The following is a 25458-nucleotide window of genomic DNA, read 5'->3' on the forward strand; positions in this document are numbered from 1 at the left end:
TGTAAAAAGGATGTTGAAACTCTAGAAAGAGTGCAGAGAAGAGCAACAAAGATGACTGGAGGCTAAAACACATGAAGAACGGTTTAAGGAACTGGGTATATCTAGTTAAATAGAGCCGGGATGGCACAGCAGGTAGAGCGCTGTACTCTAGGTCACTGAAGCTGACTGTACACCTGTAGGTCAGCAGTTTAAATCTCATCACCGGCTCAAGTTGACTCAGCCTTCCATCCTTCTGAGGTGGGTAAAACTTTGGGGGCAATATGCTAGCTCTGTTAAAAAGTGCTATTGCTAACATGTGGTAAGCTGCCCCGAGTCTAAGGAGAAGGGTGGCATAAAAATCAAACCAAATCAAATAAAATCTGACTCCGGATAATGTCAGAAAGAAACTGCTCCTACTTAGCAGGTCTATGATAGGACAAGATAAATAGAACGTGAAGCCCCAAACTTTATAGCAAGATATCATTTATACTTTTTAGAGCTATTGACCGAGCTTCAATGCAAGTTGGTAAGTTTTACTGAACTTCTTTTAAAGAAAAGGGGGCAAACCTTGCACCCATCATCACTGCAAGCACTCCAGGAAGCCCCAGAGATTTTTCCAATAATTCTGCCTCACTTCTCTTAGTTTACACCATGAAAAGAAGCTAACATCAGGCAAAAGGAAAACAGCTTTGTTCCAAATGCTTATTCATGCACTTGCCTTTTAAAGTAAGAAGAAATAATTCCCACTGAAAGTTTTGAGATTGTGAACTCATGCTGCTTTGTGCACAATAGTGGCAAAAGCATGCATTGACCACATTATTTCCCATTTAATAAAAAAAGAGAAAGAAAGGGTAAATGCAAAAAAAAACCCACTGTAAAGGGCCCAGGAGGAAATGATAATGAAACAAGTTTATATCCATTATCGGATGAAGTGTTTTGAAATCCAATGAAGAATAATATCTACAGGAAAATAATATAATGACCCTTGCCAGCCTTTTAATTTTCTATCTTTATTGCCGCAGATATTCCAAATCCATTTTAAAATAAAGTCAATTAACTTTCTAAAAAGGTAAGCTGATGACTTCAGGGATGTTCAGGTACTTCTTTTTTCACATAGTCAATCCAGCATATAATATCAGGGGGTTAATTATAGCCTATCTGTCCATTTATCAACTAGACAAGTATCAAAGTGATGCCTGCTAAAGCACATTCATCAGCCAGACTTTCATTATTAACCTACTCCAATTAGGAAAAATAATCCATAAAAATTAATTAAGATGACAGTGAATTGTGTTCTTTCGAGCTAAGGAGAAATTTAAATGGACACTTATTCCTTGTATGCTTTTATTCTAGAGCAAACTGTTGAGAAGTTGAAATAACACTGTCCAAATAAACCCCAGTATAGTTCAAACTATATTTACAGAGTTGGAAAGGGACCTTATAGGACCATGATGGCGAAGCTATGGCACGCGTACCACAGGCGGCACATAGAGTCATATGGGAGGGTACATGAAACTTTTCTATGTTTCAGCTCCAGCACGCATGCATGTGCTAGCCATCTGATTTTTGGCCTTTGGAAAGGTCGTTTCCTCCTCCAGACGCTTCAGGTGGTAAGCTTCCACGAAGCTCCAGATGCAAAAAAAATCCCCAAATGGACAAACTGGAAGTTCAAAAAAACAGACTTCCAGTTTGTGTATTTGGGCATTTTTTAAAATCTAGCAGCAGTGGAGGGGGTAGAGCCGTACGGGTATGAACCCACTGATTTGTGGCAATTTTTTCCCCTGGCATCTCTGTGTGGTAGAAGCCCTCAGCTGTGCTATAGACAAAGGTTAAAGCATTAAGATGGCAGGGGGGGGGGGGCTTCTTCTGATATGGAGATGCCAGGGGGGAAAAATCAGACAAAAGCAGTGGGTTTATATGGGTATGGGTCATATGAACCCATGGCTGCCTACCAGGCATCAGAAAGGCCCGTACTCATGTGGGAAGGAGTGTGGGCATGTGCATGCATGCTAACACACCCCACACAACCTTTTGACACACGAACCAGAAAAGGTTCACCATAACTGTTATAGGTTGTCTAGTACAGTGTTTCCCAACCTTCGCAACTTGAAGAGATCTGGACTTCAACTCCCAGAATTCCCCAGCCAGCGAATGCTGGCTGGGGAATTCTGGGAGTTGAAGTCCAGATCTCTTCAAGATGCCAAGGTTGGGAAACACTGGTCTAGTACAACCATCCGCTCAAGCAGAAGACCCTATACCATTTCTGACAAATGGCAGTCCAATATCTTCTTGAAAGTCTCAAGTGATGAAGCTCCCACAACTTCCGAAGGCAAGCTGTTCCATTATATTATATTATATCCACAGTATTTCGCTGGTCTACTAATTTAGTAGAAGAATGAAAGAAAAATGAAATAAGATTTACCACTCTCTTTTTCAAACATGTGCCTTGTAAGTAAATCGGGCTCCAACTTCCAGAATCCCCAACAGCATGGTCCTATTTAGAAGACTTGAGGAGATCAACAGAACTATAGAATAGTGCAATAAATAGAATAATATTTATTATTTGACCATTAAATCACCAGAGCATAGTTGAGCTGCTATGTTGATAAGATATTGCAGGTATGACCGAATTTTGGATGAAAAAGGAATAGAGTAGGGCAGAGGGGGGGTTCTAATTTACCTTGCTGCTGGTTAGCTTCCTTCCATGCTGTGCTTTTATTAATATCCCCAAAATTGTTTTGCTTTGGTTATTAAACTGATGACTTTATTAACACACCCGCTTTTCAAAATCTATGTGGCCATCAGGTATATTCAGAGTTTGTGGGCCTCCTAAAATCTTGCAATCACAAGCAATTCAATCTTATTTTATCTACCCCACCATGGTTCAATGGGAAAAGAGTTTTCTCACTTAAAGTTTCTTTTTCTATGAAGTCTCTCTTCCTCAGTACTACCTTGTAACTTGCAAAAGCTTCATCTCCAATTTCCAGAAGTCTGTAAAATACAGTATTTAATGGCTCTTAAATCCTAAAATATGGTTGTATGGTGTTTAAAAAGCGAGCAGTAGCTCTTTGAAGGCAAACAAGCTCGTTTTACAATGCCAATGAATGCTGCACGCAGAACAATTTAACTGCACAATATTGGAAATTATGAACTATGAAACTATTACTTAATTCATATATGAGATATTGAGTGAATAGAAGAAGGCCAAATGAGTAAATAGAAAGTATATAACAAGATTCATAGCTCTACTAATCTGCTTGTACATGGAACAAAGAAAAGCAAGATTGCCCTCTTAAATTAAGAAATATTATATCTCTATATAAGAGGTCATATAATGTAGTGGTCAATCTAGAAAGCAGAATAGGTGAGCCATGCTTTATTTTTATCTGTACTTTAATTTATTCTCCAGAATGGTATTCAAATATCAAATGCATTTATCAGTGGTAAAGTTTTATACATCCTAGATTAAAGTAGCAAAACCCAATTTATTTCATCACAAGGACTAGCTGCCCCAACATATTGAGATACATGCAATTTTAATGTATTTTTTTAATTTTAATGTATTATTTTTGTTGCTATTGTGATGCCTTCTTTAGAAATTATCTGGAAAAACTCTTTTAGAATTTGCATAAACGCATAAAGGTTAGCACATCCTTTCTAGCTTCTGCATGGACCTAAAAATAGTTATCTGTTTTAACTGTTAATACTAATTATTACTACTGCATTTATAAGCCAGCTCATTAAAGCAGGTATTTCTTTTCAGCATTACAGAAAAGCTTTAAAAATACAACTATTTTAACACGTTCCAAAAAAGTACTGGGTTCATATAAGGTCCACAGAATGTCTTCTAAATTGCTTTCAAACATACACAGCCCATTCCTTCCTATTAAACTTAGGGCAATCAATATATACTGCTCAAAAAAATAAATAAAGGGAACACTCAAATAACACATCCTAGATCTGAATTAATGAAATATTCTCATTGAATACTTTGTTCTGTACAAAGTTGAATGTGCACAACAGCATGTGAAATTGATTGTCAATCAGTGTTGCTTCCTAAGTGGAAGTTTGATTTACTTGGAGTTATATTGTGTTGTTTAAGTGTTCCCTTTATTTTTTTGAGCAGTGTATTTTAGTTTGTTTTAACTTGGCAGAAACTGTGAGGATATATTGTATGTTGTTTTGTGCAATAATTATATATTTCACTCTGAATTTTTGGCATAAAAGAAAGCATATAAATGCAATTCATAATATGTAAAGGGCAGACTAGATGGACCATGGGGTCTTTTTCTGCCGTCAGTCTTCTATGTTTCTATGTATACACACTAAACCTCTGGCCTTCTTTCTGCAACTCAGAATTTGTATTTTAAAATGCCGATACAATATTGAGGGTTTATCAAAAATAAGCTTACCCAAACACTCTTTAACCAAATCATTGCACAGATTTATTTTCCCCACTGAGTTATTGATAATTGTGCTTGTGTATTAGCTACAGTAGCATTTAGGAGGACTCAGCAGCATTCAGTGTGTTTATTATTCTGTATTTGCATACATAATCTTCTGAAAGCATTGCAGATTAGAAATTTGTATTACTAAATACAAAGCTAAATATACCCCCATTTTAATCCATTTATATGTGACACATTTGTTAGTTAAGCCACTTATTACCACTTCCTGACATTTGAACACAATACAGCATCTTGCCTATAAGCATTTATAACAGAAGTTTGATAATGTTGGGAGGTTTCAGCTGCTAACGTGTCACTTAGAAAAAGGCATAAAAGAAACAGGACACATGAATGCACAGTATCCATTCAACAACTGAAACAAGCTTAACCTAAAATGCCCTTATTCTTATTTCATCAAATACAGTGGGTTTTATTTCAATTAATAGTCTAATTGCTGAACAATTGTGGAAAAAAAGTACTCACACAAAACAGGGCTGGAAGCCTTTATTAATTTGATTGTAAATTCGATCAGATATGATTAATAATAGGGAATGGGAACAATTGTTACGAGCAATTTGTGCCTGAATAGAGCACAGGGAAAAACCTCCATACAGAGATTAAAAAACAAAACAAAACCCCAGTTACTTCCCACCTTGCTATTCTATTTTTCCTATTATGCTGTGACTCTTTTAGTTACCACCTATCTAACTCGCTGTGCAGAACCCCCAAGCAATTGAGGTATTATCTGCAGAATGAGAATGTAAGGTTTCACTGATACTATGACAAAAGGGTTTGAAAATAAGTATACAGTTGTCTGTGTTGGCAATCCTGATATCTATTGATTTAAATAGCTGTGAGAGTGATCAGAATGGTAAATGCTGACAAGTCCAAACCAAGAACTAGCTACAGACAAAAACTGATTCCTTATACTACTAGTAGTGCTTAAAAGAAATTGCAAAGGCTCATATGTGTCACTATCTCTTGGCTCAGTATAAGCAAATGTGTCATGTTCAGCTTCTCTCTCTCTCTTTTTCTTTTTTCTTTTTCAATCTTAAATACATTCCCTCCAATTTTCCTTCTGTTTGTTTGAAGTTACAAATGAAAACATATATTTTTGTGTGCGCGTGTGCAATGAATATTTTGGAATGTATTTTCCTAATGTAGGGATCTCTGTAAATTAGTTTCTCTAATAGTACATGTTTTGGGTATGTTTTTTGTCTCTTTTTTTTTTGAAAATATTTTTTATTTACAAATATACATTAAAACAATAACAACTGACAATGCATTTACATCTAAACAATGTTCAGAACACACACGAAACTTAAAAAGACAAATCTATTTTGTCACCCCTCCCCTCCTACGGCTGGTTCTGTTGACAGCCAATATTTGGTTAAGTTTTTAGTCTTAAAATACAAATATTTGGAGTTATGAAGAGCTCTGCAAGGATTTCATTTGCATATCTGACCAGAAAATTTATATTTATCTGATTGCTATAGATACAGATCTTTATTATGGAAAAAAAGTTTGGAAATAATCTATAGAATCTTAGATTTCCTCTTCTGACATTCTTGGTCACTAATAGAGATTCTTTTTTTCATGGAAAATAAATTTATTATTTCTATAAATTATTATATCCCTCAGTTAAACTCACCTAATTATTAACTGACTATCTCACATATTCTCACTTCTGTTTTGCGCCCCCCCCCCCCCCCACACACACGAAAGCCCCATCATTCTATCTGGTCCTTAATAGCTTCATAACATTTCTGCTTGCTTCCAAGTTCATGCCAATATTTTAATTTTCTTATATAACTCCTTACATAGGAGATCCTTAATTCACTTAAGGATCTCCTACTCTTGTGCATTTCACCTCAACTCTTAATTCTTAAATACAGCACTTTGTGCAGGTCACAAAATAGATATGTCCAGAGGCATGTACAAGATCCAATTCTTTTGTCAAATTGTCACAACACATGTACAAAGGGGACAAAGCTTATGTCACATTGGTGTGACACGGCATTTATAATTCACCTCTCCCTGCCCCCCAATCCAGGGATGCTACTGGATAAATCTAATATTAGCAATAAATACTGCTTTTTCTACAATGTATTTCCATAGTGAAATATTCCACCAATTAACTCGAGATATAGTGTTTTCTTGGTACATGTTAGAAGTGAGCTTAAACAGCTGACTTTTTAGATAGGTGTTTCAGAAATTTAACTAGTTTCTTGCTTATGTGTGTAAATGTGTGTATGTCTGTGTGTGACCTTATGTATGATATAAATTTGTAAATAAATGAAAATAAAACAGATTGTGTTTCTCAGAAACCTGGGTGGCAATACAACACAGACTACTCTGTTCTGATTCTGCAGGAATGTTCTTAGTTCTAATACACTAACTAGATTTATACATGATTAATTTAATCATGGTTTATTAAATTAACTCAGTGTTTTTAATTCAACATGCTAAATCATAAATAATGGCTTGTAAAGCACATTGGCTTGTCGTTATTCAGTTAAACCAAGCAAAGACACTGGGCCCTATCTAACACATTGAACACTGGGCCCTATCTAATAAAATGAAATTCAATGGAGAGAAAAGTAAGGTTCTATACTTACGCAAGAAAAAAAACACATGTAAAGACACAGTTTAGGTGAAACTTGGCTCAGTAGTAGTAACTGTGAGAGTAATTTTGGAGCCCTAGCTGACAACCACTTAAATATGAGCCAGCAACATGTAGCAACAGCCAAAAATTACAATATAATCCTAGGCTGCGTTAATAGATGGATAGAATCCTAATCAAGTGAAGCATTAGTAACATTTTATAAAGCCTTAGTAAGATCACACTTGGAATATTGTGTCTTCCAAATGCATTGCTTCTTCTTGTTTTTTCTTTGAGGTGCCTCAATGACTCTCAAAAAAGAGGCACGTGACCAAGCTGTCTGCAAGGAATATAAATCCCTCCATCTTCCACCATCCAGTCAGAGCTGAAACAGTTTCTTGAATGAGAAATCAAATGTCTTCAAAGAAAAAAAAACCCCAAGAAAGTCCAGTTGCCTCTTGAAAAAGCACCTTTGGACAACCATGATCTGGATGACTGAGAATTTCTATAGACTTTTAAGGAGAGCAACTTAGAACTAAGGAGAAATTTCCTAACCATTTTTCCTAACCAGTGCAATGGCTCACCTTCAGAAGTTGTGGGTGCTCCATCACTGGAAGCTTTTAAGAAGAGGCTGGACAATCATTTGTCTGAAATGGTATAGGGTGTCCTGCTTGAGCAATACATTGGATTAGAAGTTCTCCAAGGTCCCTTCCAACTTTGCTATTCTGTTACTCTGCTAAAGCATAAATCATGGCTTATAAACCATATAGGTTTGTTGTTACTAAACTAAATCAAACAAACCAGATCACAACATAGCCTTTTGTGTGAATCAAATAATTGATTTATTTTCTAAAGCAGAATAAAAAAAACACTCAGATATTTAAGAAGTTAGGGTCCTGTTTCTATCAGCTCAAATCAATATGAGCAATGGAAGGTAATGATTAGCATTATAATTTGTTAAGGAGTGTTCAGAACCCTTGAGTTATCAAGAACATACACAGAGGAAAATGTGAGATTCCAGCAGATATCCAGGAGATATAATTATTGAGTTGTACAAAACAGATACATTAAAGTGTATAAAATAGTGTTTACTTTAGAAATAGCACAGTCAAATTAAACAGTCTGGTCATACACATTCAAATCAATCAATATCTCTCAATACAATAATAATATTACAAGCCTGTCTTCATCTTATATAGCAGGCATACATTACAGCTTACAAATATATCAGCTAACACAAAGCTTACTACATCAGTCACAGTGAATCAGCAGAAAGAACAGAGAGAGCAGAGAGAGAGAAATTATGCTTTCTTGCTCCCTCTTATGCTAATTTGCAACATTACTTCTTAGAGCTATAGTTCCAACACAAACAAACATTCATTGTTAGCTTGTTTATATATTGCCAACCCAACTGATTGTACAGAGTACTAACATAATTCAAGAATATTAGACCATGTATAGATTCTATACTACATGACTGGTTTCATAGCCAAACCTTTATCAGCTCAGGCTTTAGTTTTAGCAGCTGCAACTTCAATGCTTTATCCACATCCAAATAGCTGAAATTAAGCTTCATATATGTGTGTCTGCACATGCATGAGTAGGATGATAAAGATTTTAAGACCTTTAACATGTAATGAGGTTATTTATTTATATTACTGGAGAGTTTTTTGATACCTGGAAAAATATGCAGCTTAGACCATCATTTGTACTAAAACCATGCTTACTGGAAGATATATTTTCCTCTTATGATTCCATAAAACATTCATGCTATACACTCCTCCAGCTGAATAACGACATTGTTATTCTTATTGCCATTATTTTCACCAGTTGAGAAACATGACCAACTCCTTAAAACCCACCTCTGTCGTCAAGCTTGGGGGAACTGAAACATCTCCCCCTGCCTATGTAGTTTTTTGTGTATGATATCACTGTATGTATGTTTTTATATATTGGGGTTTCTTGTTTTTTAGACTTTTTAAATGTATTATTGTTATTTTAGATTCTAACTATTAGATTTGTCATTATATATTGTTTTTATCATTGCTGTAAGCTGCCCCGAGTCTACGGAGAGGGGCGACATACAAATCTAATTAATAATAATAATAATAATAATAATAATAATTATTATTATTATTATTATTATTATTATTATTATTATTATTATTATTATTATTATTATTAGTCCAATGAAATATTAGCCAACGGAGAGAGACATCCCAGCTTCTCTTGTTATGTTGACTAAGCTATACCATATGAGGATGGTTATATATAGTATAAAGTTCATTATTCACAAGGTATCTGATTTGAATTCAGTCAGGTAGAAATGAACAGCTGTAAATGAAAATCAGGATCAGAGAAAACAGCTTCTCAGAGTGAGATTTCAAGCCCTTCTAACATGGTTAATGGTTTTAGATAACAACAACAAAAAGCAGAAAAAAACCAACAGCCTTATAAAAAGGAATGCAAGTAGAGAAATGAGCTAGATTTTCAGGATCCTTTTGAAATGTGTTGCAAAAAGCAAATCCCATATATAATATTGAGTGGTTGTCTTTAACTATCGCTTTGCTTCATTCAATTGCAAGGTAGACCAGCCTTTTATAACCTGATATATACCAAATATAATTCGATTACAATATCCATAATTCCTGCAGTGGAGGGCTACCAAAATTTTTACTACTACACTGTGGGCATGGCTTATGCAAGATGCCCTGCATTTTCTTTCATCTTTCAGTGCAAATTGGGTACTCTGGGGTGGAGCTCCATTTTCGCTACCCCACTGCATTCCCCCCTTCTGGGCAGCAGCCCACCCTTGATTCCTGGCCAGTGTCATCATTAGTCACAGGGATGGTTAAGAATTTGAATAGATTGCATTAAAAACAAAAAGTAGTGATCAGCATAGTTCCCTCTAAGCTGAGCAGTGAGCAATCGCTCACTTAAAAATCATCATCAACTCAGAGTTTTCCAAACCTGCCCAGAAGGCAAGAGGGAAAGAGTGAGAGGGAAGGAGAGAGAGAGGAAGAGAGGAAGAGAGAGAAACAGATAGAAAAAAGAGAGGAAAGAAAAGAGAAAGAAAAAGAATGGGAGTAAGGAAGAGAGAAAGAAAATCAAAATCTAGTTTGAAACTGGCTCAACTATTTAAGTGGCATTTTGATATTGATAGAGTTGCCCTATTATGAGCTCACTGTTATAGACACACAGTACAGTATTTTATTTTGAAATTCTCTGAGGCAAAACAGGGTGGGGTTTTTATTTGTTTGTTTGTTTGTTTGTTTATTATTTCTGTGCCGCCCAGTCCCGAAGGGACTGCCGCTCAGACACTATACTTTTCCGCCCACCCACCCCCAAAAATTAGAGGGAACACTGGTGATCAGTAGAATTTTTTCAAATGGAGTGAATAAATGTGGGATACTGTATAGAGAAAGAGTGGGAGAAGAAGACCAAGGATGCCATGGCTGGATAGAGTTAATAAAATTCTTACAAAGAAAGAAGTGATAACTTTAAAGAATAAAATGCAAAGTATGAATCAGTGTGTGGACAGAGTAGAAGAAAGGATGGTTTGCAAAGAAATTGTACGGAGAAATTGCATAAAGGACAGAAATATTTCAAGAACATAAATAAAGCATAAATGAAGAGAGCTGAAGAATTCTTTAAGCCCTGGGAAGAAAGACAGTGTTCAGAAGTACCTCAGACAGGATTTTTATTGATTCAATGGTCTCTAAGAAGTAGAGAAAGTAAACCACAATCAAGCTTACAAGATTCTGTTATTGTAGTCTATCTCAATAAAGTATAGTTCTAATCTTCCTGTGAAATTGATTTTGTGCCCTGGTCTATGTAGTGGGGCTGACAGTAATATAGTGATTGAAGTAGTGACTGGAGTTGGTCTAAACAAGATTGAGTTTTTCTTTTCTTTTCTGTGATCTCCCACTCTAGTTTATTTTGCTTAACACTTCTGCACTTTGCGTAATTTCCTGTTAGCTCATAAGGAAATAATAAGATTTATTTATTTATTTTGTCCAATCTACAATGAGGGTTTTAGTGGGTATATATCTATACAGTATATACATAGTAAAATACATGATGAAGGTTATAGAGGAGATACTCATAGTAAAATATATCTAAGAAATAATAGAAAAGAAGGTACAGTAATAGAACATATCAATGAAAGAATAGAAGAAGAAATATAGGAATAGAAGAAAGGTATAGGAGATATAGGAGAGCAATAGGACAGGGGACGGAAGGCACTCTAGTGCACTTGTACTCGCCCCTTACTGACCTCTTAGGAATCTGGATAGGTCAACCATAGATAATCTAAGGGTAAAGTGTTGGGGGTTTGGGGATGACACTATGGAGTCATATAATGGGCATATTCATATGCAATTCCAGCATCTATGAAATACAATGACTGGACACACTTTTAAATGACTTGCTTTATCATTGAGTGAAAACTAGTTTTGAGGATCAGGTTGCACAGGAATATAAAAAGGTCAAAAGCAGTCATAAAGGTGTTGGACAGCTGGCAACAGCTCAAGGGTATAACATGTTGCCATATCAATTAAAGACATTAAATCATAACTGATAAATAAAACAAAGCCTAAAATGAAACTAAGCATTGCTAACCAAGCAGCGATGCACCCTGGCGCTGAATATTGATCCATGTTCCTAATTCAATTCCCTTTGAGCTGCCAAGAAATGCAATCAAGTAGCTCACTCTGCCTCTGAAGATGCCAGCCACAGCTGCCAGTGAGATGTCTGGCACAACATAGCCATTCAGTTCAAAACACATCACTGCTTAATTGATGCTGACCATGAAAGCCTATGCCCATACAAGCACTGTGAATTTCCTCCTGTTAAAAAAATATAAGTATCAAAAGATTTGGTGATAAAGACATTGCTGTGAAAGGCTTTAAATGGAAAGTATCACAATAGAAACCCTAAAGCTAATTTCACTGAAAATTTGTACTTGTCGCTCACATTACTCTTGCTTGAATTGTTACATATTTCTTTAAAAACAATAATTTTAAAACTAGCTGTAAATTCAGCACCATTATAAAAAATTGGAATTTAAGGAGAACCACAAATACTTAAGTTCATTAAGATGTGGAGTCTAGCAGTGGCAATTCATGTTACATGAGGAAAATGTTTCAAGTCAGAGTGGAATTCAAGGTTTTTACTGACCCAAGGAATCTGAGGAGACTGATTATATATGGGATTTGCTTTTTGGCACACATTTCATAAAGGATGAGACACCATGATAAGGACCACAGCTCGTTCCCAACTGAAGCTCAAAATGAATAGAGGCCAAAACAACATATGACTAAAATAAATACAGAAATACAGAAAACCAGGAAGAACATGATACTTAGAATTGTACTATGTACTTAGGATTATGAGAGTCTCCTCACCATCACCATTCCTATTTCCACTGAAGCCAATACTGTAGGTTATGACAAAATTATACAGAGGAAAATTCAATTGATTAAATTAGGACTACACTCATGGAAACAGACATATTCTGCAGATTAACAGCTTTGCAAATCTTTGCAAATCTTTGAAGTGATGTGCTGGTGCCTGGAGGCTGTGAGGGTCTGGATGGGCATGAACAGGTCAAGCTTAACCCTGACAAGATGGAGTGGCTGTGGGTTTTGCCCCCCCCCAAGGACAATTCCACCTGTCCATCCATTACCTGGGGGGGAACTTTGACCCCCCTCAGAGAGGGCCCACAACTTGGAAGCCCTCCTAGATCCACAGCTGAGGCTAGAACAACATCTCTCAGCTGTGGTTAGGGGAACATTCGCACATGTTCGTCTTGTGTGCCAGTTGTGGCCCTATTTGGATAGGGAGTCTCTACTCACAGTCACTCAGGCCCTCATCACCTCAATTATTGCAATGCACTCTACATGGGGCTACCGTTGAAAAACATTCAGAGACTTCAGTTAGTCCAGAACGCAGCTGCGTGAGCCATTATGGGTATACCTAGATACAGCCATATTACTCCAACACTCCATGGGCTGCATTGGCTTCCGGTCGATCTCTGAGCTCAATTTAAAGTGTTGTTTATTCCCTATAAATCCCTACATGGCTTAGGACCAGATTACTTACAGGACCACGTTCTGCCTCATACAGCCCAGCAACTGATCAGATCCAACAGAGTCGGCCTCCTCTGGGTCCCCTCAGCCAAACAATGTCAGTTGGCGGGACCATGGGAAGGGCCTTCTTTGTGGTGGCTCCAGCACTCTGGAAACAGCTTCCCCTGGAGATTCATACTGCCACCACTCCCCTGGCCTTCCGAAAGGCCCTAAAAATGTGGATTTGCCGGCAGGGCTGGGAAGACTGTTGAGCATTGACAATTTGCTCCTGTCAAACTGGTATGATTGTGAGATGAATGTTTTTTGTTATGGGTTTTAACTTTTGTATCATATTTTATTGTTTTTCGCTGCCCTGAGTACACAAGGAGATGGGAATCATATAAATGTAATCAAATCAAATCAAGTCTAACCAAAAGTTGGTTAGTCAATGGGCTTACTCCCAAGAATGAGAATACTGAATAGAATGGAAGCCTATTCATTTAAAGCTCACTTTTAGAGAGCTACAAAAGGAATAAGTCATGTTCTTACTGTCCTTTCACTTTCAGGCTTCCAGTTTTGGTATTCTAAGGCAATCAATTCAAATGGTATAAACAAACAGCTCTTAGTAACACTAAACCACCTTGATAACATTTATCTGCCATTTGGTGCTCTCATTTATCTAATCCTTTTCCCGCAGTCAATTATTTAATGTAATAAAAATAAATGTCAATGCAATTATATGATGTAACCAGAGAATGCTACTAATGGAATATATTTTAATGTGATGTAAATCAACCAACTCTTATATAAACTTTAAATTAGCATGATATAATGTTTGTAGTATGACAGTAGATAAATAAAAGTCATTTGATCCAAAAAAGTCCTTTTCCTGTAGGACTTATCCCTAAATACCTTCATTTCAGTCTACTGCATACAAATGTCTCATGGTTTTCTACTTTATTTTCTCCATAGCAAACCAGCCTTATAAAGCCATAGAACATGATCAATCATTCCGTGTTTGCTATTGTATTTCTTTCTCTTTGAGACTACATTCACCTTCACCCCACCTCCCATTATTTATTTATTTATTTATTTATTCATTCATTCATTCATTCATTCATTCATTTATTTGATTTGTACACACTTTGCAATAGAGTCCATTGGGCTCTCTTTTTCAAATGAAAAAAATACTGGCAAAATTATTTCCTTACAAGGTAATTCAAGATACAAAAATTTCTTAAATCTATTTTACCAACTTCTTTATTGCTACAGGCTCTGGTATTGTTCTCTTGTTTTATGACTCAAGAACAAGCATGTGATTACATTGTTAAGGAGAATAATAGAGTTGGAAGGGACATTACTCAAAATCCCTGCTCAAGCAGATTTCATACCATTTCAGACAAATGATTGTCCAGCCTTTTAAAAAACTTCCAGTAATGGAGAACCCATAACTTTTGAAGGCAAGCTGTTCCTCTGATTAATTGTTCTAACTATTAGGAAATTATTTCTTATTTCTAGGTTCCCTCCTTGATTAGTTTTCATCTATTGCTTCTTGTTCTTCAGGTGCTTTGGAGAATAGTCAATCACCTCTTCTTTGTTGCAGCCTCTTAGATATTGAAATAGTGCTATCATGTCACCTCTAATCCTTCTTTTTGTTATTGATAGATAGATTGATAGATTGATTGATAGATTGATTGTATTTGCATGCCACTCACTCCAAACAGGTTCTGAGCTTGGTTCAACAAGACATGCCCAATTCCTGCAAATATTCTTCAGATATTTTAATCTCCAGTGTCTTAATCATATTCGTTGTCTTTTTCTGCACTCTTTCTAGCATGACAACATCTTATTTTTATATCATGGAGACCAAAACTGGATGCAATATTCTAAGTGTAGACTTACCAAGGCATTATTATAAAGTGTTATTAACACTTCATGAGACCTTAACGTTGGCGGAATGGATGGAGAAGCTGAAGAGAGAATGAGAGTTGGAATTGTCTGTCAGTGAACCAAATAGCATCTGAGAAATAAATCAACTTCCACTCCTGTGCTTTCACACACGGTTCGATTTATTAACAAAGCCATTTTGGATTCAGCACATTCATTCCAATTCTGAAATTCCATTCAGTTCCCATCCAGGTTAAAGTTCATTTCACATCCCCACACATACGGTGCAGGGATTTCTGGTTCCTTCAATAGTTCAGTTGACCTTGGATACTACGTAAAAGAATGTGTGGTGGTATAAATCTCTCTCTCTCACCTCTCCCATTCCTCTGTCACTGCTAACTGTGTTGGGCAACTTCACATAATGACTTTGGGCCCATCGTACTTGCTTAGGAGAAAGCCTCTGAGGGGTCTTTAATGCTTCAAGGTTCTTATGTCCACACTTCGAAAGGAATGGCTCCGTCTTCCAGAAATTGCCTCCATGTCCCCAGTACTACATACAGTGAACCCTCGATCATCGCGAGGGTTCCGTTCCAGGAACCCACGCGATGATCGATTTTTAGCGAAGTAGCGGTGCGGAAGTAAAAACACCATCTGCGCGTGCGCAGATGGTGTTTTTGCTTCCACTGCCGCCCGCCCTTCGCCCGCCCACCCCGTTGCTCGCGCCCAGGCTCGCGCGCGCTGCCCGCCCACCCACGCTGTTGCCGGCTCCGCTTCCCAGCTGGGAGGCGGAGGTGAGGTTTCCCGCGCGCACGGGCTTTCCCCAGCAACGCGCGCAGAGCTAGGGTGTCCCCAGGCTCGCGCAACGCTGCCCGCCCGCCCACGCTGTTGCCGGCTCGGAGGTGAGGTTTCCCGCGCGCACGGGCTTTCCCCAGCAACGCGCGCAGAGCTAGGGTGTCCCCAGGCTCGCGCAACGCTGCCCGCCCGCCCACGCTGTTGCCGGCTCGGAGGTGAGGTTTCCCGCGCGCACGGGCTTTCCCCAGCAACGCGCGCAGAGCTAGGGTGTCCCCAGGCTCGCGCGCCGCTGCCCGCCCGCCCACGCTGTTGCCGGCTCCGCTTCCCAGCTGGGAGGCGGAGGTGAGGTTTCCCGCGCGCACGGGCTTTCCCCAGCAACGCGCGCAGAGCTAGGGTGTCCCCAGGCTCGCGCGCCGCTGCCCGCCCGCCCACGCTGTTGCCGGCTCCGCTTCCCAGCTGGGAGGCGGAGGTGAGGTTTCCCGCGCGCACGGGCTTTCCCCAGCAACGCGCGCAGAGCTAGGGTGTCCCCAGGCTCGCGCGCCGCTGCCCGCCCGCCCACGCTGTTGCCGGCTCCGCTTCCCAGCTGGGAGGCAGAGGTGAGGTTTCCCGCGCGCACGGGCTTTCCCCAGCAACGCGCGCAGAGCTAGGGTGTCCCCAGGCTCGCGCGCCGCCGCCCGCCCACCCACGCTGTTGCCGGCTCCGCTTCCCAGCTGGGAGGCGGAGGTGAGGTTTCCCCAAGCGCGCGCGCTTTCCCCAGCAACGCGCGCGCGCTGGGAAGCAGAGCAAGGGTGTCCCCAGGCTCGCGCGAGTCGCCCGCCCACCCACGCTGTTGCCGGCTCCGCTTCCCAGCTGGGAGGCGGAGGTGAGGTGTCCCCAAGCGCGCGCGCTTTCCCCAGCAACGCGCGCGCGCTGGGAAGCAGAGCAAGGGTGTCCCCAGGCTCGCGCGAGTCGCCCGCCCGCCCACGCTGTTGTCGGCTCCGCTTCCCAGCTGGGAGGCGGAGGTGGGGTTTCCCGCGCGCGTGCCGCCCGCCCGCCCACGCCGTTGCTCGCGCCGCCGCTGTCTTACCGGGGCAAGAGGGGGAAGACCCAGGGAAGCCTCTGCCCGGCGGGGAAACTCCACCATCTACGCATGCGTGGAAGGGCACGCATGCGCAGATGGTAGAGTTTACTTCCGGGTTGAAAACTCGCGATATAGCGTTTCGCAATAATCGAGATCGCGAAACTCGAGGGATCACTGTATACAGCAAATGTTTCCTTCTCCCAAATAGCCCACCTCCTCTCGGTGGGGGTCAGCTTCTTGGCAAGGTATGCACAAGGCAGCAACTGTCCCTTTCCATTGTCTTGTAATAACACTGCAGCTATTGCCACATCTCTGGTGTCTGACTGGATCACAAACTTCTGCTCGGGGTCAGGATGTTGCAAGATTGGCTCCTTTGCAAAAAGTCTTTTGAGCCTTTCGAAAGCCTTTTGGCATTCCATCGTCCACCTGATGGGCTGAAACGGTCTGGGCTTAGTAGAGGCTGACCCAGTATTTACTAACTCGGTTAGGGGCAGGGCAACTTCAGCGAAAGCTGGAATGAATTGCCGGTAGAAACTTGCAAATCCTAAGAAACTCTGTAATTGTTTCATGTGTGGGGAGCTTGCCAATCAAGCATAGCCTTCACCTTGGCTGGGTCCATCTCTATGTCCTCGTTAGTATAGTGGTAAGTATCCCCGCCTGCCATGTGGGAAGCCTGGGTTCAACTCCCGGCATCTCCACCATCCTGTATCTATCAGAGCCCGTATTTCTTCCCAATCCTTTGTTAATGCAGCCTAGGATTGGATTGGGGATTTTTTGTCAGCTGCAGCACACTGCTGGCTCATATTTAAAATGATTGTCTGTTGGAATTCAATATCCTTCTTACAATTACCACTGCTGAGCCATATATCTATTCCATATCTATGCATTATATGAAACCAAATATTATATTAATAAGTGGCGTTAGGAATTGTTGGAGAACTTCATGAAAATTAAATAATGATTATGGTTTTGGGCAATCACACCAACTATCAGGCATAGATTATCTAGAGAAGACTAAGGAGTTGCACTTATTTATTTATTTTTGCTTAGTTGTTGTTTTACTGTATTGTTTTACAATCACGTTCTGTGATTGTGTGATCCAAGAGAGCAAGATATCAAATTATTAGTGAAGGATTTATCATTCCTAAACTTCTACCATGCCTAATCATATCCAAGTAGAAACCCCATAGGTATAATTAACACCTACAATGGCTTATTGCCAAAGTTAGTGCCGGGAAAAGGGTAAAGTGGGGACAAAACTATTTAAGAATTAAAAGATTCACACTAGAACTTGCAGAATTTCTTACCTTCTTACCCTTTGCATGTCTTTGTAAAAAAAGTCAAAATCAAATCACAATCCATGTCAGCACTTCCTCCTTGGCCAAATTGATATACAGTGATACCTTGTCTTACGAACTTAATTGGTTCCAGGAGGCGGTTCGTAAGGTGAAAAGTTCGTAAGGTGAAACAATGTTTCCAATAGGAAACAATGGAAAACTGATTAATGCGTGCAAGCCTCCCCCCAAAAAATCACAAAAACGGGCACTCCGCTGGGCGCTGCCGCCCGGCTGTCACCTTCTGAAACAGCCAGGCGCTTTTCGGCGTTCTCCCGAACGCCGAACCCATAAGTTCGGCAAAAGTTCGGGTTAGCATTCAGGAGAAGAGACGTGGAGCTGTCAGCTGGTCCGGAGGCTCAAACAGAGGTGGGGAATCCCAATAGGGAATTCCAGGGGCAGAGCTTTAACGTCACGAAGACATCCTTCCTGGAGTCCACGTTTTGGCCGACCAGGCAAGACGTCCCCTGGGTCCGGCATTCAGGAGAATGCCGAGAAGCACCCCGGCTGTTTTGGAAGGTGACAGCCGGGCGGCGGCACCCAGTGGAGCGTCCGGAGGCAGGGCATCTCAGGTTCGTAAGGTGAAAAAAGTTCGTAAGAAGAGGCAAAAAAATTCCAAACCCCGGGTTCGTATCTCGAAAAGTTCGTATGACGAGGGGTTCGTGTCACGAGGTACTACTGTATTGTCAACTATTTTTAACAGTTTAAAGTTTTAGTTTTAGCTTTTTCATGAGTCTCCACGAGACAATAACTCACAATTTCAAAGGACTAGAAAATCATTTGGAATGCTGGTAATACCAAAAGCAAAAAGAAAAGTTCAACTAATATGGATTCTACCATGAATATGTCAGAATAAACAGTTTAGGATCCAGTAATGAAATAACCTTCCCTCATTTACTCAGTCGAAAAATAGATTCCTCCCAAATTTCTACTTGCTCTGTCTTTTTGTTTTCATCAACCTTTTATTTTTAAAACAGACCAAATAAGTGGACACTTCTACCTCCAGAAATCTCAGATAGCGTAGCTGAAAGTTTTGAGTCCATTTTCTGGATTTCAACTCATTTACTGAAAATATAATAAATACTGAATATATGAGCTCAGATCCAGTATATGTCCTCAAAATCCTGTCTGAAATTTCTAGAAGCTGAAGTGGTAAAGGACTGAGCACTGGCTCACATTTATTACCATATCCATTTTCTCCTTGAAATCTTTCACAAAGACATCAACTAATTCCCTTATTGGCATGCTAAGAACAAGAATGATTCTTTTTCTGGTGAACTTTCTTCCACATTATTATACACAATAAAAATCTGTGCAAAAGGCCTCAGAAGTCTCCTAACTCTTTATTTCCCTCTTACACAGGAATTTTAAGTTCCTTCTTTTTAAAACTGCTGAGGACAGAGGCTTTGGTGAAGAAAATAATAAGTATAGGTATCAAAAATTAACTTTGACTCTTTTTTTATGCATTGGAGAAGCCTACAGGAAAAAAAACCCCATTATTTATGAAGAATGTTTGTACAGTACCAAAACATCAAAATTGCAATGTGATTTAGGAAGCATTTATCTGAACCTTGCACCCCATTTCACCTGTAATTCTACAGTTCCTTGTTTAGAAGAAAGGGCTACTGAAATTGTGATAGAATTGTTGACTTAAGAAAAGTGTGTGGCCAAACAAAAACAACCAAGTGAAGAATGAATGGGCACTGAATGGATATGGATTGAAAACAAAAGTAAGTGACCAATGCCAAAGAATTACCGTACTTTGAGCCAGTGTTGTCCTTAGAGAGAATGCTGGAGGACAGAACTGTAAACAAGGAAGACTGACAGCTGAGAGGACAGGGTAAGACCAAGAAAGTCAAGGCTGCATGGCTTTGGTGGTAACTTCAAAAAGGTGGGAAAATTAAAGAAGAAAAGGTACTGCATGAAACAGCAAGCAGACATGGTACTAGCAAAGATAATTTGCAATTCAGTTGTCTATGAGAGAAGAAAACCCATCTAGTAAATTGTTGTGCAATTGTTCTGCAAATTGTAGGTTCTTTTCAGGATCAGAATCCCACAATACAACACTAAATGGTCAGCATCTTTATATTGATTCTTCCTGAAATGTTTGAAGCTTTTTTTTAAAGAGACAGCCAGGGGAATTAATTATAAAAAGATGGATAACAATTATAAGTCCAATTAATAAAAAAAATTATAACTCTCTCCTTTTTAACTTTCTTTGTATAAATCTTTATCAGACAGTTCAGATGTATAAATCAACTGTATAAATCTGTTATAAAGTTCAGACAGTTCAGCAAATGTTTCCACCATAAAAAAATTTACTGAAGTATTCACAGGTTTCATATAGAAAAATTGACATTTAAATGAAACTGATAAGGCCACTGAGACTTTCTGTGGCATTCTCACAATATGTTACAAGTCAGGAGATTCTTGTCTGCTTAACTAGCAGATTTCTGAAGAATAATTTTGGATCTTGGGATACTAAACAATCAAAAATAAAATAAAATCCAAAGTGACCAAGTAAATTCAGATTGCTAATTTACCATATAGTCCCCGCACCCTACTAAAATTATACAGTGATACCTCTACCTAAGAATGCCTCTACTTAAGAACTTTTCTAGATAAGAACCGGGTGTTCAAGATTTTTTTGGCCTCTTCTTAAGAACCATTTGCTACTTAAGAACCTGAAGCCGGAAAAATTTCCCAGGAAATTTGAGAGCGGCATGAAGGCCCGGCCAGTTTCCTGCCATTCCCCTTGGGTTTCTCTCTCTGGAACAGTGAATGGGAGGCAGCCTCGCCCCGGGTGTATGTGAGGTGCGTGCTCCTCCTCGCCGCCTCAGATTCCCTCTTTTTTTTAAAAGCCTTAAAGTTTTGGATTTTTTTTATTCCCCTCACCTCACCTTCTTCTTTTGGCAGCGACCGTTCTGCTTCTCTTTTTCCTCCTCCGCCTCCCACCCAAATTCTGAGCTTTTATTTCTTTCCTAATGGGTTTGCACACATTATTTGCCTTTACATTGATTTCTATGGGAAAAATTGCTTCTACTTACAAGCTTTTCTAATTAAGAACCTGGTCACAGAACGAATTAAGTTCTTAAGTAGAGGTACCATTATATTTCAGTTTCAGAACAGGAAATCCTTAGAAGCAATAGAAATTATGTGGATAGGATGCAAAGGATAAAAAAAATTCCAATTTTGTTTGTTGACTGATCCCCCCAGTAACGAAATTTATCAGGTGGATTACATATAGTAATATTAAATTGTTAGTGGCAAGCTCAATTTAAATGATTTCCTCTTTCTGTATGCTTTCTTTATTCACATAGATATTATAGGAGGAGAGCTACATTAGTCTCCAGTGGTAAAAAATCAAGATCTGAAAGCTTAAGCCTTTTAATAAAATGTGTTAGTTGGAAAACCTGTTACCAGACCTCTTCTGATTGAAATCCTACAGAGTATTTTATATACATCTGTGCCAAAGCACATAATGTGTATACTGTATATATAGAATATCTATAAAACACTTCCCTCTTTTTTCACTGTATCCAAAATAAAACCCTAGCAATTTTGTGCCTGCTATGCTCCTGTCATCATTATTATAGTTTTCCTCTTAGGTTTTCTATTTCTTCATTGGGATCTTATCTCACTATGTCCTTCCTACTTCCCTGTCCATTTGTTCGGAGCTTTATTTCAATTTATTTACACAATAGCAGAACATTTACTGTTATCACATCATTTCCCCCACAGCTTAATGGATGCTGGTCCTGATGGATTGACATAAGGAAAATGTTACTCCAACACGACTGGAAGTGCTAGGAGAAAACTGGTGAGAGAAAAATAGTATTGTTTATATATTATCTGATCAATATTTTTGATCCTTCTTTCATCCTTGAATTGTATTTTTTTACAAACACTATTCCCTCTAAACATTAGCACAGTTACACTTTTATTGTTCTCTGGGTTTTTTTCTTCAGCTTTTGTGAATAACGGTGTATTTTTGTGCAACACAAAAAGGAATATACCACACTTAGTGTTTGAAAAGAAAATGAATATCTGATTGTTTTGTGGTGGATTAAAACAATTTGAGTAGCATACTGAGTTGCTATTAATTCCTACTGGGAGGGAAAATATGAATTCTAATATTATAGGCTAATATGATATGGCTCAAAGAGTTCCTGTTATATCCACTTTTATCATTATTATAAATACTCCTGTAAAATTCAGGTAGTTGCTGGAATCGTGTTTGCTTCAGTAACAGCAAGGAGGTTTTCCCTGCCATTTTAGCATTTAGCATTTAACTTATATACCACTTCACAGTGCTTTATAGCCCTGTCTAAGAAGTCTACAGAGAGTAAGCATATTGCCCCCAACAATCTTGGTCCTCATTTTACTGACCTTGAAAGGATGGAAGGCTGAGTCAACCTTTATCTACTGAGATTCGATCTGCCAAACTGCTGGCAGACGGTGATCAGCAGAAGTAGCTTGCAGTACTGTAGTCTAACCACTGCACCACCAAGGCTCTATGCACATGTGTCATTTTCTTGACACATGCATGTAGGCAGTCTAATAAGCCTTTATCTCATGATCATATAACCTACTGAAAGAAGAAAAAAGGCCTAAGCATCATTATAATGCTATACATTAATATTGTCTATTAAGAGAAGCTAGTTGAGGATTTAACTCAGGACTGGGTTAGATGCACATCTAAACAAAGTTTCTATAGCCAGTTGTGGCATAGTACGGAGAGGGACGGCATACAAATCTAATAGATAGATAGATAGATAGATAGATAGATAGATAGATAGATAGATAGATAGATAGATAGATAGATAGATAGATAGATAGATAGAAGCTCCAAATTGCCTTTCAACAGAGTATTAACTGGTTAGTTTTGACCAGTTACTTCTCTCAGCTCAACCTATTCTTAATGTTAGAGGGATAAAGAGAGGACCACACTAATGCAATCTTTTGAGCTCCCTACTTTATATATTAAAACAATTAGAGTTGTTGATTCACATGTCTGTTTTAAAGTGCAATATACAAAATATTGAAATATTCAAATATTGTAATTAATTTGGACATGTGCAATAGAAAGGTCTGTGGGGGAGGAACTTTCAAATTCTGAAACTCTGTGAAAAGAGATACATTCAGAGGTGAAGGTTTTTCTATCAGAGATATCCATGTATTCTATATGGCTTTTAAAACACTTGAGAAAGCAAGAAAAATAACAACTTTGAGAAGCCTTGGTCTACCACAGTTGTGAACAAGTCATTCAGGAAGGCATGCAAAATCATCTTCTTTCTTAAGAAGAGTTTGCCTGCTTCATTTTCGACTCTGATCATGTAAAAGCCCTATGAAGATGAGCAGACTGATTTGTGTGATATGCGAAAAAGAAAATTATAGTGGGAACCCCATATCTCCTATGCACTTTTAGAGGATGAAACAAGTTCAAATTTTGGGATAACTATGCATCCAGAGTTAGCAAACTGATTTTTCTAAATTATTTTTTTATTCTAGTTTTCTGTGTGCTTCTTTTTTTTCCACATTGTATGAGTTATTGAGTTATTTTCATGCCCTTTTATAATTAAAAGCACACCTCTTTTACAGTCTATCAATATTTCTTGCTGTTAAAAAGTGGAGATGTAATCAAAAAGAGAACAAGAGAAGCAGAACAAGAGACTTTCTTCAGAAGTTATTTCAAAAATCTATATCTTGTAGCAAGGGAGGGAGTAAGGCAGGCAGGCAAGCTGGCTGGCTGGCAGGCAGGCAGGCAGGCAGGCAGGCAGGCAGGCAGGAAGGAAGGAAGGAAGGAAGGAAGGAAGGAAGGAAGGAAGGAAGGAAGGAAGGAAGGAAGGAAGGGGCACTTTAAAGACTTTTGCCTTTCTGAATTATGTATCATTCTGAGCTATTTAGAAGCTGAGTTTTATGCACAGGAGAGGCTTTTTACTCATTTGCTAAAAATCTAATTATTGATTTATTTAGCTGTTCTCTGAAGAGTTGCCGTTATCCTTTACTTCTTTTGGCTTATAAGAGGCTTATAGCTACATGGGCAAAATGTCAAAAGAGAGGATTGCAGCAAGCCCTTTAAATTTGTTAACAAGTACCTCTAATTATCAGGTAATATCTAGCATTGTGCTGAGAAATGTTTATTACACTGAGCCTTAGCTTTTTCTTGTCGCTTGGTAAATGTTGGCACTAGATGAAATGTAGAAGATTGCATAAATCCAATGACGTTTTTCTCCATATGGCGTATCCAATGAAGTTTTTCTCTATATGGTGGTGCAAAATTGGCATTTAGGTCCCAAATTACTTTTTTTTTCAAAAGAAACTGGACTTTTCCACCCCCACCTTTAAAATATTTTGCTTCTCATCTAAAATCTTCTTCAGCTCTGATTTGTAGAAGGTTTTTTTGAATGAGAAGTGAAACATTTTTAAAGGAAAACAACACAAAATAAGAAATTCCAGTTGTCTTTTGGAAAAATCACCTTTGGGACAACCACGATATTGATAACTGGAAATCTCCATAAGCAATTGGCAGCCGAAGAGCCCGTTCTTGAATTGCTGGGATTTCCCTGAGGCTCCTCTCACTGGGATTCCCTTCATTTTTGCTGGCCTCAGGGGAATCCCAGCACTTCGGTTGGCAACGGAAGTCCGGAGGTGGGCTTTCCTAGCAAGGGGAGCCTCAGGGGAATCCCAGCGCTTTGGCTGGCAATGGAAGTCCAGAGGTGGGGTTTCCCAGCAAGGGGAGGCTCAGGAAAATCCCAGTGCTTCGCCTGGCAACGGAAGTCCAGAGGTGGTGATTCCCAGCAAGGGGAGGCTCAGGGGAATCCCACGCTTCGGCTGGCAACAGAAGTCTGGAGGCAGGGCAACCCAGCAGCGGCAGCATGGATTCGTAAGGTGAAAATAGTTTGGAAGAAGAGACAAAAAAAATCTTAAACACCGGGTTCGTATCACGAAAAGTTCATATGAAGAGGGGTTTGTAAGATGAGGTATCACTGTATATGTATATGATATTGTTTATTTATCATATGTTCTGCAAGTATCCTGATAGTTTTATTTAGCCATAAAGTGTAATCACTTCAACATTCCTTTCAAACAACATTATAAATTAAACATTCTTTGCATAGAATACTTTTTGCTACTTTTGTAAAAGCTAGGAAGAAGGGAGCCAGCTCTAGAGCAAACTGTCTCATAGAAAAACTAAAAAACAAACTGAAAAATACTGGACAAATCAGCTCTATGTAAAACAGGTTGTCCTGCAGCACTTTATAGGCAATAACTTGGACTTCAGACT

General features: G+C 39.1%; 1 protein-coding gene across 8 annotated transcripts in view; it reads right to left on the reverse strand.

The window, feature by feature from the left end:
• Positions 1–25458, reverse strand: part of NRXN1 (neurexin 1) — a 921413-nt gene that overhangs the window by 231708 nt on the left and 664247 nt on the right. Inside the window, exon 1 of one of the 8 annotated variants that reach the window (XM_070734729.1) lies at positions 7046–7075. The exons of the other annotated variants lie outside the window; for them this stretch is intronic. Coding sequence (XP_070590830.1) covers positions 7046–7063 — 18 coding nt within the window. The 5' untranslated portion in view covers positions 7064–7075. Of the gene's footprint in view, positions 1–7045; positions 7076–25458 lie in introns of those variants that run through there. 8 annotated transcript variants of the gene reach the window in all.

Source organism: Erythrolamprus reginae, chromosome 1 (assembly GCF_031021105.1).
Source record: "Erythrolamprus reginae isolate rEryReg1 chromosome 1, rEryReg1.hap1, whole genome shotgun sequence".
Lineage (NCBI taxonomy): Eukaryota > Metazoa > Chordata > Lepidosauria > Squamata > Dipsadidae > Erythrolamprus > Erythrolamprus reginae.